We start from the raw sequence: 14,331 nt of genomic DNA on the forward strand, positions 1-14,331 counted from the left end.
GTGTGAAATTTCATAAGCTTTGGCATACGTATACATTTGTGAAACATCATCATGCTTGGTAAGTATGAACCTACTCAACACTCTAGACAGTTTTCTTGTGACCTTTTGCATGCAGATTTTCCCTTAGCCGTTTATCCTCCAGGCAACTACTAGCTTTCTGTCATATAGATCAGTTTCCAATTTTCTAGAGTTTTATGTTAAGTGAAATAATATAATATATACCCCTTTTTGGTCTGGCTCCTTACATTCAGCATAATTATTTTGAGGTTCATCATCTTGTTGCATCTATTAATAGCTCATTCCTTTCTAATGTTAGTAGTATTCCATTGAATGGATATACCACAAGCTGTTTATCCATTCACCCCTTGATTGTCTTTTGAGTGGTTCTTTGTTTTGGCTATTACAATTACGTTTCTATGAACATTCATATATAAGTCATTATATAGGTCATACATACAAGGACATACACTCTTATTTCTATTGGATAAGTACTCAGGAGTGGAATGGCTGGGATAAAATTTTTAAAGAAAGTAGTCTAACTCTTCTCTTTTCAGTCCCATATGAATTGGCTTCTCAGTTACTACAGAATGCCTACTGAGAATTTGATCGGGATTGGTTCAAATTTATTGATCAGTTTGGTGCGAACAGATATCCTAGTGATATGGAGTCTTCCAATCCATGAACACATCTTTTTTATAAATTAGAAGGCAGATCTCCTTTTTAAAAATAATTTTTTTTTTTTTGGCTGACCTGGCTCTTTGTTGCTGCAGGGGCTTTTCTCTAGTTCTCTAGTTATGTTGAGCAGGGGCTACTCTAGTTGCAGTGGCTTCTCTCGCTGAGGAGCACAGGCTGTAGGGCGTGAAGACTTCAGTAGCTGCAGCACGTGGGCTCTGTAGCTGCGGCTCCTGGGCTCTAAAGCACAGGCTCAAGAGTTGTGGTGGACGGGCTTTGTTGCTCCGAGGCACACGGAATCTTCCTGGATCAGGGATCGAAGCCCTGTCTCCTGCATTGGCAGGCTGATTCTTTACCACTGAGCCACCAGGGAAGCCCCCGTGAACACGTTTTTTGGTCAGATTTATCCTTAAGTGTTTTAATCTTAATTCAATTTATTTACTAGCTAAAGGGCTATTTCGGTTCTCTATTTCTTCCTAGTGGGTGGAATGCCTTCTCTTTTGTCTTCAGATTCTATCTATCCTTCCCTTCAAGACCCAGCTCAAGTCTCCCCCTCTCTGTGGAGCTTTCGCCGACCACCTCGATTCTCCCAGTACTTCTTAGGAACACTGATAATACCATCTGTAGTACTCCTATGCAAACTCACATTTGTTCTGTTGTTTTTTGCATAGTTGGCCTCTCTTACATAATTGTAAACTCCCTAAAAACAGAATCCATTTGTTTCCTTTTAGTACTTAGCAGAGTGCTGGTCTGTCACATGAATGATTAGAAAAGCTCTCATAGGAGGAATACCTAAGCAATTCAATACAGAATTTTTAAGTCAGGAAAATGGAGAGTGTTTCTAATGATCACAGTCAGCACTGGGTACCTGTTGGAAGCATAGGAGTTGGACAGCCTGGGTTGCTAATTCCAGCTCTGTCCCTGACTGACTATGCACTTTGGGTGAGTAACTTCACCTCTTTGAGCCCCATATCCTCATCTGTAAAATAAAGACAACATCTATCTTCTCAGTTGTCACAGGATGAAACAAGGTAACTCTTATAGAGTGCTAAGCACGATTTCTGTTGTTGTTGTTTCGTCACTAAGTCGTGCCCAACTCTTTCGTGACTCCATGGACTGTAGCCTGTCAAGCTCTTCTGTCCATGGGATTTTCCAGGCAAGAATACCTAAGTGGGTTGCCATTTCCTTCTCCAGGGGATCTTCCTGACCCAGGGATCGAACCTAAGTCTCCCACATTGGCAGGTGGATTCTTTTCCACTGAGACACCAGAGAAGCCCTCAAGCACAATTTCTGCTGCTGCTGCTGCTAAGTCAGTTCAGTCGTGTCTGACTCTGTGTGACCCCATGGACGGCAGCCCACCAGGCTCCCCTGTCCCTGGGATTCTCCAGGCAAGAACACTGGAGTGGGTTGCCATTACCTTCTCCAATGCATGAAAGTGAAAAGTGAAAGTGAAGCTGCTCAGTCCTATTCGACTCTGCGACCTCATGGACTGCAGCCTACCAGGCTCCTCTGTCCATGGGATTTTCCAGGCAAGAGTACTGGAGTGGGGTGCCATTGCCTTCTCCTAGAGCAGAGGAAATGCTTCCTAAATGTTCGCTATTATTGCATTCACTATGCTGAGCCACACCTCCCTTGGTGGGCACCATTATATGCACCTGGGACAGAACTACCACCCTTGGACCAGCCTGCTGATCAGCAGCTAGTCACGGTCAACGTCATGGAGATTCCTTTTGAGCCTAAGTGCTGCTTACAAGGACAGACGTAACTTCAACGCAGGCCAGTAAACAGAAACAGCAGCCACAAGACCGAGGCTGAATGTGTACAGTATATGGGGGTCTGCAAACCACAGAGGACTTTTCTGAGTCGTGGTCACACTCTTAAATAGTCCTGTGGTCAGCAGGGTTTTCTGAGTGCAGAAAGCCGGCTGATTTGAACTGGGCTGAGAGAGCCTCAGTGCTCCTGTGAAGGCCCTTTGCAAGCTGAGCATGTGCCTTGGGAGGTCGAAAAGGAAGGCCTCCCACATGGGCCCTGCTGCTCTGCGCCCATCACCCTCACTCAGAGCGCAGCCCACATCCGGGCGGCTAGACCACAGCCGGCTTCTGGCTGCCTTGCACTACTTCTCGCAGCAGAGGCAGAGATCCCTGCTCTGCCGCACCTCCACCTCCTCCCTCCCCTCCCCCAGCACCCGGGCGGCTCCTCCTCTCCTCGGAGGGGCTTCCTTCTCGAGGCAGCGTGGAAATCTGTATTCCCCTCCCCCACATCCCAACACCCGCTGACACACACCCCTTCACCTCCTCTTTTCTTTCCGCTGCCTTCATCTGCCTTTTAAGACCTTTATTTCTGTCTCACCCGTTTTCTGAACGGAGCATTCATCAGGCACTCTTTGTTATTCTTGCTGTTTTTCTCCAAAAGGGATTAGTCAAATGATTCTTTTTCTCCCTGTCTTTCTTTCTTTCTTTCTTTCTCTCTTCCCTCCTTCCCTTCCCTCCCTCCCTTCTTTTTCTTTTCCATCTTCATTTCTTTCCTCTCTGCCTCCTTCCCTTTCTCTATATCCACCCCCCACCCCCTGCCCCTCTTTGATTTATTCCCTGATGCCCTTTTCAAAGAGAGCTTCAGGTAAGGCCTGTTCCAGTTGTGGAAACAGGTAGTACTTGCATTTGAGGTCATAGCTAGGAATACAGTCAAAGGTAGGGAGGACCTGTGTTGTTCAGGAAACAAGACAGCCTGAGGGCTTCCCAGAAAAGAGGGACAGCAACTCTTTCAGCCAAATACACTTTATTTCTTTTCTTTCTCAGCTGACAAGGAATTTAGCACATTCATGGAGCTACAAATGACCATCTAGGAGTCTGCAGTGGACACAGGGAGGGAGGGGGCACAGAACGAGCTCTGGGTTGGGGTCTGTGAACAGGGCAGGACCTCTGCCAGCATTTACCCAGTCCATTCCCACCAAGGGTTTCCAAACAGAGAGCTAGAAACAGAGAAAGGTAGGTGGAATAGTTAGGGATGGGGCAATTTCTCTGCAAGAGAAAGAGGGAACCAAGGGGAATAGTAATATCCACTGGGGAAGGAACAAATGGGGGCAGGGTGGGGTGAAGAACGGAAATAAATATCCTGACAAGAAGGCCAACCAGGTGTGAAGGGGTGAGTAGCTGTGATGTTTCAAAGGATAATAAGGCAGCAATATCCTTGGACTGGGCGCCAGCAGAGAAGGCAGGAAGGAGGCTGTGGGGACAAGGCTGAGGGTGGAAGCTTCCCACAAGGCAGAGGAACAGTTCTCCTGTGGGGTCCAAGATTTGCCCAGGGAACAAACAGGGAGTGGCAGGCCTGGAGAGGAGGCAGACCTGGGTCAGTGGGAGATGGTGTCAGGAGTTGTCAGACGCCTCTCTGATTCAGGCCAGCATACAGGTCCCGCTGGCCTTTCCGGATGGGCTAGAGGTGGAATAGAGAGCGGGTGGTCAGCAGGGTGGGAGGAAGTCATTCCTGAGAAAGAAGGGCTTCTGCAGAATTAGCTTTAGAGCAATGGGAAGATCCTAGGCTAGGAGGCAGGAGGTGGGCTCAACTGGTAAGAGAATTGATCTGGTCACCTCCTGTGAACCTTAGTTTTCCCATCTCAAAAATGGGAAACTAAAGGACCACTTCTTAGGGCTTTTGTCAGAATTAAGTGAAGTCACTCATGCAAAAGTAAATGCCACATGCTTGACTGGTGCTCAGTAAATATTTGTTGAGTTTTTCCAGGTGTGACATGCAAAATATTTAACCATTGGTGGTGCATACACACCGATCAATTAGAACAGTCCTGGTGATTCTCTGCCGTGTCAGGCAGTAACTCTTTACTTGCCAGATCAGCTGGTAGGTACATGCTGGTGGGATGGCAGTCACGAGTTTATGGTGTTTGAGTTGGGTGTATGGTATTCCCCATGGCTGCTCCTGAGCTAATTAATGAATAAACCAGAGAAAGAGGAGTGACACCGCCACCCCCACTGCTTGTGGCTGTGGGAACCCTGCAGCCTTTGAGATGACCGCGTTCTACCATGATAGAGGCGGGCACATTGTGGGTTGTCCTGGAGCCCTGAAGGAGGGGCCTTGAAGTGTCTGACAGGCCAGGTGGATAGTCCCACCTGTCCCTTTCTCCCCTAGAAATTCCCCTCCCCCACTGTGTCCCTCATTACCTCATAGTCTGGATTGGGTACAGGGGGTGGCCTCCCCTTGTTTTGTCCTGCAAAGGAGGGAAGGGAAAACGATTCATTTCCAAGAGGACACACCAATCTCGTGAAAATGAGACCCAAATCCAGGATGGCGAACTCCCCTCTACTTCTCAGTTTTTTCTGCTCCAGCTGCTATTTTTCTTTGCCTTTTTTCCATCCCATCTCTGATGACCCTACACAGTTCTTATCATTTTGTGACCTCTGCTCAAGGTCCTTCCATGGTTTCTGAGTAATCTGAGATGGGACATTCTGTGTCAAGATCTTGGCCATACCATGACTGTTCTAGAGAAGCTGTCTTGACCTGGTCCAGGCCAGACATCCCCTCCTTGGTGGGCATCTCCTCCGTGATCTTACCCCGAGGCCTACCGCCAGCACCCGCTCCTCTCGTCATAGGCGAGGCTTTGGCCTTTCGGCTCTTGCTCCAGTAATACACCAGCAGCAGCAAGCCCAGAGTGACACAGATGTCAACCACGATGATTGTGGCCACCTCCATCAGATTCACCTCCATGCAGTTCTGACACACTGTGAGGCAGGGGTCGGGGGAGAAGAAGAGAAATCCCCCAGAAAGGAAGACACAGGACACCGGAGATGAGGAAGGAACAAATGAAGCTCGTTCTCGACCTTTAGTACTCACGTACCTGCCGTGGCCAGACACCCCTCCCTCTGCCCCCAGGCTGCTTCAGCACCTTTATAACAACAAACGAAGTGTGGTGTTCATGGGTAGAGACTCTGGAGTCAGTCAGACAGTCCTGGGTTCAAAGCCCCGCTACATGACTCACTAGTTGTGAGAATTCGGAAATGTGTGTTGAACCTGCAAAGCTTCTGTTTCTTCATATATAAAATGGAAGTAAAATAGCACTGAACCCATATACTTGGTAAGAGGATTATATGAAATGCCCAGGCAAGTGTTTGATATAGTGCTTGAAACTTAGTAAGCATTCATTGATTGTTAGCTGTCATTATTGTTTATGATTATGCCTTAGTTTATGACATTTTCATAGAGTAGCTTTGAGTCCTTTTTGCAAATCCTGAAGAATTCATGTCTGGATAAAGCATCAGATAAACTAATATTGGGGTTCCATATTTTCTGGACAGGATGTAATGCAGACAGGATACCCAGTCCTGTCTCTTGGGAAGTTGTTTTGGATCTAGTGCTAAGGTTACCCTATCAGCCCTATATTGATGTTTAATCTATATTTCAGAAAACACTGATGATGTGTGGCCCCAGATAGTCTTGGATTGAGTACAGGGGAAGCACAAAGTTGCCAGGGAACTGTGAGTTGGGTAAGGGGAAATCCTGAGAATGCGATTTTAAAATATCCTCCCTGAAGAGTCTAGTAGAGCTTGCTCTGAAGACCTGTATTACCTCTTGCTTTCAGGTACAGCGTGTGTGCGGCCTCCTTGTTGCCTTCGGTCATGTAGCACTGATAATAACCACTGTTATCCATTTCTGAAAAGTTTTCCAGTAACAGCTGTTTCCCAGTATAGCCTTTCATTTGTTCATCATTTTGTTTCCAATGTATTTCACCTTCAAACTCTCTAGGGCATGTCAGCTCAACAGTGTTTCCAGAGATGGAGACTTCATATGCTGGGGAATGGGAGAGAAGAGAAGGGAAATTTAAAAAGAGAAACCAGTAACATTTAAGGCAAGTTAGTAGCCAAAGAAGCAACCAAATGCAGAAAGTCATCTGACATCCTAGATCTCAGATTTTCTTGTCAAAAGGCGACTCTGTTGGCTAAAGGATATGAAAGAGGAGAGACGCAGGAGAAGGGGCCCTAGAGAACCTCCTGAAGATGACTTCAGAGTTTAGGCATGGACATGGGGACTTGGAAGGAGAGGGTGAAAATAAAGAAAATCTATAGAAGTCCTTATTTGTAATGTTTCTAAAATGGGGAGTTAGAAATGTTGGGAGGGCCTCAGTTCTTGGGGTTAATCTCCCTCAATCAGGTGCTTCTTCCCAACCACAGATCTGCATCATTGATAGGGCAGGCGTAAGAGACTGAAAAACTTACGTTTCTGTTCATCAGCATCTGAAAATGAAAAAAGGAAAGAATGGTAAGAAAATAACCTTGGTTGAAGTTTAAATTGTGGGTAAAAAATTTTGAGTGGAGTTAGACACTGTCTCTAAGAATTCCCAGAGAATTTTTTGGGAGCCCCATGTCTTGAAGATGAGTTATGTACCAGGCCTAAGAGATATGCTCATAGACACAACTCAGGTGTATCAAACAGAGAATGTATCAGCATGTAAAGCTCAAAAAGTCTTAGAATCCTAAAGCTGAAAAATTCTAGACGTCTTCAAACTTACTCTCTTGCATTAGCAAGGGCCATATTCCAGATAGATATGAAAAGGATATCATATCCTTCTCAGAGATGAAGACCTTCATTTCTTTGAATCACTGATTCTTATACTCATCTGTTTTTCGTTATTCAGAAGTTCTTTCTTATAACTAACAGAAACCCTCATAGTAGAGATCAAATATCTTTCTTCTTATTCCATGCCACTTTCATGTTATTACCCTTAAACTATGTGAAGTTCTGTATACATTTTAAAGAAATAATTCTTCTAATAAAAAGTGACAGTATTTTAAATTATATCTCAGTGCAATCAACTCTTAGTTATATATGTTGGAACTATTGGTGTGGACAACTGAAATCCACTAATAAAATTTGGGGATCCAGCCAAATTCCCCAGAGTAGGTAATTTTGCCCTAGGAAATAGGGATGGGGAGACCCTGGTTTCCTGGAAGACCTGTGGCTGGGACCCTAGGCAGCACTGGGCTATGCTTGAGCCTGAATATATAACAGTTGGAAGAGCAGAGCGTGACGCTCAGAGGTACCGCTCTCTCTGTTGGGGGTGTTTTGCTACAGTGTGCTATGGGGACAGAACGCTGGACTGAGTCAGAAACCCTATGTTTGAATCCCAGATCTGCTTTAGGCTGTGTGACCAAGGGAAAATCATTTAACTTCTCTGAGCTTCAGTTTCTTCATCTGGGAAACAGATAAAACATCTACCTCACAAGGTATTTGTGAGAACTAAATGGATTATGAAACCGAAAATGGATGGTGCTTTGCAGATGCTCAAGAAAAATGTTTTTTACTTTCTTTCTTTCCTTCTGGGGGTCCTGCTAATGGAGAACAGAGCAGAGTACTGACCCACTTGCTTAGTCAGCACTCCAGCTGAGATCATATGGAATGTAAAGTCATTCTGCAGGTTTACCTATCTACTAATAATGGGGAGTTGAGTATAATGACAGTAGATCATCTGTAATATTTTGACTTGGAAATAATTTTTCAGCATTGATATTTCTTAGAAATATTAAACTAGAAATCATAAAATAATATAGAAGTAAATAGAAGTTTCACTCTGCATGGTATGTTTGTTTGGAAAAGCAATGTGAAAGAAATTGCTCACAACTCTTTTTGGCATAAATTCAGTAGTGAAGCGCAGACCAATACAATCTCATACGAGGGCGTAGATGTCTATGCTTAGAAGCACTTGTTTTATTATTATTATTTGGCTGTGCTCCATGGCATGTGGGATTTCAGTTCCTCAACCAGGGATCGAACCCATGGTCCCTGCAGTGGAAGCACAGAGTCTTAACCACTGGACCACCAGGAAATTCCCTTAGATGTCTACACTTAGAAACAGGACATATGCTCACAAAAATTTTGTACATGTTCATAATGATTAAAAGAATGAGTTTCAGGGACTTTCCTGGTGGTCCAGTGGCTAAGACTCTGTGCTCCCTGTGCAGGGGGCTGGGTTAGACCTCTGGTCAGGGAACTAGATCCCACAAACTGCAAGTAAGGCCTGGTGCAGCCAAATAAATATTTTTAAAAAAATGAATTTCAGCATCAGATAAATATGCATTTATATTTATATCTCTGATTGGACAATATATTTATTTTCTAAGTCTTGGTTTTCTTATCTGTAGAGTGAGGATGTTAGGAGAATTATGTGACAAAATTCAGGTAGAATATTAAGGGCAATACCTAGAACATGTATACTTAGTAAACTATAATGCTTATTATTTAGTCTGCATATTTCCCGTATAATGATAGCTAAACTCTACCAACTGCTTTCCGCCCATCAGATGATATTCTAAGTAAATCAGTCAATCCTCATAACAACTCTACAAGCTAGGTATCATTATTATTTATATTTCACATGTAATAATGCTATGGCACAGAGAAGTTAAGAAAATTATTCAGACACTCAGCAAGTAAGAAGTTGAGCCAGGCTATGATGCTCTAGTTTCAGAGTTAGACTCTTAGCCTCACACTCCACAACCTTCTTCACTGCCTGAGATATTGTTCCTCATAAATAAGGTTACTCTTTAAAACTCAACTCAAGAATCACCTCCCCTGGGGAGCTTTTCCCAACTATATCCTTTGTAGAGTTGGCCGCTCTTCTCTTTATATTTTATTTTACTCTTTACTCATAGCAGGAAACAGACTACATTATCAATTATTTATCTTTCAAATAAGACCATCAGCTTTCTTTTTTTTTTTTTTTTGCCGAACCATGTGGCTTGTGGGATCTTAGTTCCTTGACCAGGGATTGAACCCAGGCCCTCAACAGTGAAAGTATGAAGTTCTAACTGCTGGACTTCCAGGGAATTCCAAAGACCTTCAGCTTCTTGAGGGGGAAGGAACTAGTGATGCAGTCATATGCATGATCATTTATTCATTTAAAAAACAGGTATTGAGCACCTGTTCACAGACACACACACACACACACACACATTGAGCACCTACCATGTGTATTAGAAGTAAAAGTAAAGTGTTAGTGGCTCAGTCGTGTCCGACTCTGTGATCCCACGGACTGTAGCCCACTGGGCTCCTCTGTCCATGGGATTCTCCAGGCAAGAATACTGGAGTGGGTTACCATGCCCTTCTCCAGGGGAATCTTCCTGACCCAGGGATCAAAACCAGGTCTCCTGCATTGCAGGTGGTTTCTTTACCGTTTGAGCCACCTGGGAAGCCCATGTGTATCTGGCCAAGTAAATAAGGTGTTGTTTTGGCCTTCAATGAATTCATGATATACACAAAAATTCCAACCCACACCCGCATATATATTCTTTCCTGAATGGATGCTCAGGAATACACATCACTCAGCTGTAATCGGACCTGACAGTTAGCAACAAACATAGGCACATCTCATACAGATTCTATTGAAAGATAATTATATTTTCTCTCTAATGGTTCTGGCTCTTAGTATTTATTACTGTGACATGTCATGGTCATTTTGATCCACATTTGAAAGGAAGTTGTACAGAGCGAAAATCCTCTTACCAATTTCTTCTGAATCTGAAAAAGAAACTATTCGGAACACTTCTATCAGCTAATAAGATCAGACCCTTCCACCTTGGGTTAGGACTCTTCCCTCAATCTTCAGAAAACAATGGACATTTAAATTTTCCATGGCTGCATATGGAAAAACTCTTTCATATTCTACATTAAAAAAACCTGGTGGCTAATTAGTTATAAAAAAAGGGTCCTAAGTAATCATTTTGAATATAATGTCTATTCGATACATAAATATAAAAATATATTTATAAAATTAAAAATACAATTGGCACTAGTGGTAAAGAACCCACCTGCCAATACAGAAGACATAGAGATATGGGTTCTGTTCCTGGGTCAGGAAGATCCCCTTGAGGAGGAAATGGCAACCCACTCCAGAATTCTTGCCTGGAGAATCCCATGGATAGAGGAGCCTGGCAGGCTACAGTCCTTAGCGTTGCAAAGAGTTGGACATGACTGAAGTGACTTAGCAGGCAAGCATAAAATTATTACATTGTACCCCTTAAACTTATACCATGTTATATGTCAACTGTATTCCAATAAAGCTAGCAAAAAAGGAAGATCTGTATTGGGCATAAATTAAACGATAAACAAAAACCAACCCCAAATGACCAATAGCATGCAGAAGAGATTAGTTTTTCTGGAGTTTATCAGGGCTCTCAACATATCCCATCTGTCAGTAAGGTAACATTAACACATTCTCCATGATATATTTTTTAAAAAGGATTCTAAGGACACTACAATTTAGGCAGATTAAGGCTACGTAATGGAGACTGGCCCAGTGCATGCCTTTTAACACAAAATTGGTTCACTCAATTTGGAGGAGCTGACTGAAGAGAAAGCCTTCCAATACTGGGATATTCCTGCCTCTCTGCTATGACTGAGGAGGTAAGTCCAGGCCAGGCACACTCATATGCATGTGCACACATGAACACACATGCACACACACACACTTTCAGAGTATTTGGACGTGTCATTCTTCTTTTTTTTTTTTTTTTTACTTTTTGGTCATACCCCACAGCATGTGGAATCTTATTGCCCTGACCAGGAATGGAACCTATGCCCCCCACACATTGGAAGTGCAGAGTCTTAACCATTAGACCACTGGGAAGTCCCTGGACATGTAATACTGAATGTGGACTCAAATGCTGCCCCAGAGGCCTATTTAGTGCATCTCTAGGCATGCATTCAAGCCACAAATCCTCCACAAAAAAACTCACATCAAATAGGAAACAAAAACTTGGCATTATTTTAGTTGGCTCAATTCTTTTCTTCTGAATAGTTAACACTCATTATTTCCTATGATCTCTGTTGTATTCCTCCTCTTGGCTAGAACTATCCCTAGACTTATGGCGAAAAGGCAAAGGAGAAGATGAGAGAAACCCCTTTTATTGGTCTCTGTAGGAGGTCTAGTGAAAACATTCATAAATATAAAACAGATGGGCTGATTTGATAACAAGGAAAGAAAAAGCATAACTCACCTTGTGCCCAAGCACGAACTAGAAAATAAATAAGAAGAAAAGAGTTAGTAAATGTTGTGAGTGACTGAAATTCCAAGCAGAGAAAGTTCTATAGTCTAGTCTGACCATTTCTGAGCATCTGCGGTCCTTCCCACCCATTTCTGGATCACAGTTAAGCCTATACCCAGTGAGTGATATGGACTTCTGGGTACTGACCCGGGGTTTCTGGTCCGTTTGGGATGAGACAGAAGAAGGAAGCACCTAGCGTTAAACATGAACACACAGCATTTGACAAACAGATGTTAGAAAATGTTGAGGGGTGCTTCTGGGGAGACGGAGAAATAGCGGGAGAGTTTTGCAGCCGAGCCTCCATTTTAAAAAGAAATCTCTTGACTGTGGAAGAAAAACAAGCTCTGGGTTAGGTGCAAAGATTGAGATTCTTGTTCCGTCTCTGACTCCTGCTAGTCTGATAGTTCGGTTTTTCCATTTGTTTTCTACTTGAGACAGAGATGAGAATACTTGAAACCAATTACTCATTAGCTAGCGCCTGTGCATTGAAGAGTCCGATCATATTTCCACTGGGTCCTCCAGAGTCCCTGCACTCAGCAGTAATCCGGATTCTCTGTAATGACCAGTTTCCCTGACATCGCCTTCAAGTTTCATGTGTACCTATTTTATCAACAGCCTGTATATTGGATGAAACACCCCTCCCACTCACCATAACCAGAGCAGCCTGGGCACATTCTCATGAGGCCAAACCTCTAGGGGTGGTTGGGTCTTTGGTATTCCCTCTCTCTCCCTCTGCAGAGCACAGTATATACTATGGGGCTGTAACCCAATGCCTTGAGGAATCACACTCTGCCCCTTGACACTCCACATGTTCCCTGGTAGGAGACAAATGAGCCAGAGAGCTCATTATAAAGGCAGAAGGGCAGCCCCACTCCAGACCCACTGAAGCAGAAGTTGAAATTTAACAAGATTCCCCGGTGACTCGTGTGCACGCTCAAGCTAGAGAAACCCAAGATGAAGCAGGAAGTGGAGACGCCATGGCTATAGCTCTGAGATGCAAGCCCCAGCTGTGATAGTGTTTTCTAGATTTCTAAAATAAAACCCTCATGAGCTATTTGGCCTCACATCGTGCCATCATTAAGAGCACAGGTTGTAGGCAGTTCTGAGTTCCCAGATCAGCTTCAGCACTTACTAACTGTGGTTTTAAACAAGCTATTGAACTTCTTTGAGTACTAGTTTTTCACATCTGTAAAATAGGGCGGAGGTCCCCAGCCTCTGGGCCACAGATGGGTACCTTCGTCAGATCAGTGGCAGCATTAGATTAGAAACAAACTGCACAATAAATGGGGTGTGCTTGAAACATACTGAAATGAACCCCCCACCCCAGTCCGTGGCAAAATCATCTTCTACGAGACTGGTCCCTGGTGCCAAAAAGGCTGGGGACCACTGAAACAGGATACATATAACGTTTACCTTCCAAGGTGTAGGTAAAGATTAAAGTAGTTAACACAGGTAAAGACCTTTTTGTAGCATGGTATCTGGCACTCTTACTGAGTGCTGTTTACTACAGCAACCTTAAAAGAAAAAAAATCTTTGTCTGATATGAGCTATGGAAAGCCTCTTAGTTACTTATCAATTTATATTCCACCTTCCTTCCAACAGGACTAAAGTAATCGAAAGCACTTGGTCAACTGAAAAGGACTGGAAATTATGAAGTGCTTCATTGTCTCAGATACTAAGCTTGCTGTATAGTTGGTGCAGAGTTTGGGATCAACTATCTATTCTCCTCGCAATAAACAGTGAAGGCTAACTCCTCTAATCTCCTTTGTGTTAGTTCACAAGGGCTGGGCTGTTCACTGACAGAACGAGGTTTTTCTCGGAGGCACAAAGATCTCCTTGCTTTCGGTAGATATGATCACCTCAACTGCTTTCCTTTAGCTGTTCTCTGAAAGGTCTTCTGGGAACACACTAGCCTAGCCCTCGTTCCCTGTGCTAACACTGCACAAACATTTCCTTACATTTTCTAGAAAATGAGGCTCCTTGATACCCTGGGCAGTACCAGGTTAGGCAGTGAGCCTTCCATGGTCTGGAGAAACACCCATCTTTTCATTCCATCCTACTCACCTAATAAGAGGCAGAGTCCCAGAGCTCGCCAGAGATTCCCCGACTGCATCCTTCCCTCACTGGACGCTCTCTCTACCTAAGATGGCGGAGGCCAGTTGGCTCACAACTTCTGAAAAAGAAACCAGAGGACTTTTTCAAAACCCCTGCTGGAGTTGAGGACCCTGGGGCCATTGCTCCCAATGCTGGGATGAAAAAGGGGGCTTTGTAAGAGAGAGACTCACCATTTTCCGAAGCAGGCACCTACGGCTGGGAGGGGAGGCGGGTTTCTGAACCCCACACAGGAAGTGTGAAGGGGCCTCTGGGCCTGAAGGGTTCTACGTTTGAGACGGAGGCAGCCACCTGGGTTGGCTGGGGAGAGTTGGGCCCCGTGTCCTCCCATTGGATGAGGGAGACCTGAGGTGCTGTGAAAAAATACCTGCAACTCAGCTGCCCAGGCCTTGGCACACTGGGGGCTCCCTTCTCAGATACCCCTCCTCACCACACAAGCTGTGACAGGAAGAGAGAGGAGCACCAAAGAGTTGCTTTCTTTATGGCATACGTGGCTTGGGCCAAG

At 44.2% G+C, this 14,331-nt stretch overlaps 1 protein-coding gene across 1 annotated transcript; it reads right to left on the minus strand.

Moving 5' to 3' along the window:
• Positions 1–3,430: 3,430 nt before the first annotated feature.
• CD3E (CD3e molecule) lies at positions 3,431–14,106 on the minus strand. The gene is made up of 8 exons (XM_027563603.1): positions 14,000–14,106; positions 13,779–13,887; positions 11,667–11,684; positions 6,891–6,908; positions 6,244–6,465; positions 5,232–5,399; positions 4,842–4,888; positions 3,431–4,101 (listed from the first exon to the last, which is right to left on the minus strand). Exons 2-8 carry the CDS (start codon positions 13,825–13,827, stop codon positions 4,045–4,047), a joined length of 579 nt encoding a protein of 192 aa, XP_027419404.1. The 5' UTR covers positions 13,828–13,887; positions 14,000–14,106; the 3' UTR covers positions 3,431–4,044.
• Positions 14,107–14,331: the final 225 nt, after the last annotated feature.

This window comes from Bos indicus x Bos taurus, chromosome 15 (assembly GCF_003369695.1).
Source record: "Bos indicus x Bos taurus breed Angus x Brahman F1 hybrid chromosome 15, Bos_hybrid_MaternalHap_v2.0, whole genome shotgun sequence".
In the NCBI taxonomy this organism is placed as follows: domain Eukaryota; kingdom Metazoa; phylum Chordata; class Mammalia; order Artiodactyla; family Bovidae; genus Bos; species Bos indicus x Bos taurus.

Bases quoted from the DNA above. Each gene is read 5' to 3' on its own strand.
- CD3E (XM_027563603.1), bottom strand. From the start codon at position 13,827: ATGCAGTCGGGGAATCTCTGGCGAGCTCTGGGACTCTGCCTCTTATTA. The intron at 5,400-6,243 runs GTAATACAGGTC...CCTGCCTCACAG, and splicing joins GCTGTACCTGAAAGCAAGAG to TGTGTCAGAACTGCATGGAG. The intron at 4,889-5,231 runs GTAAGATCACGG...CCTCCTTTGCAG, and splicing joins TGCTGGCGGTAGGCCTCGGG to GACAAAACAAGGGGAGGCCA.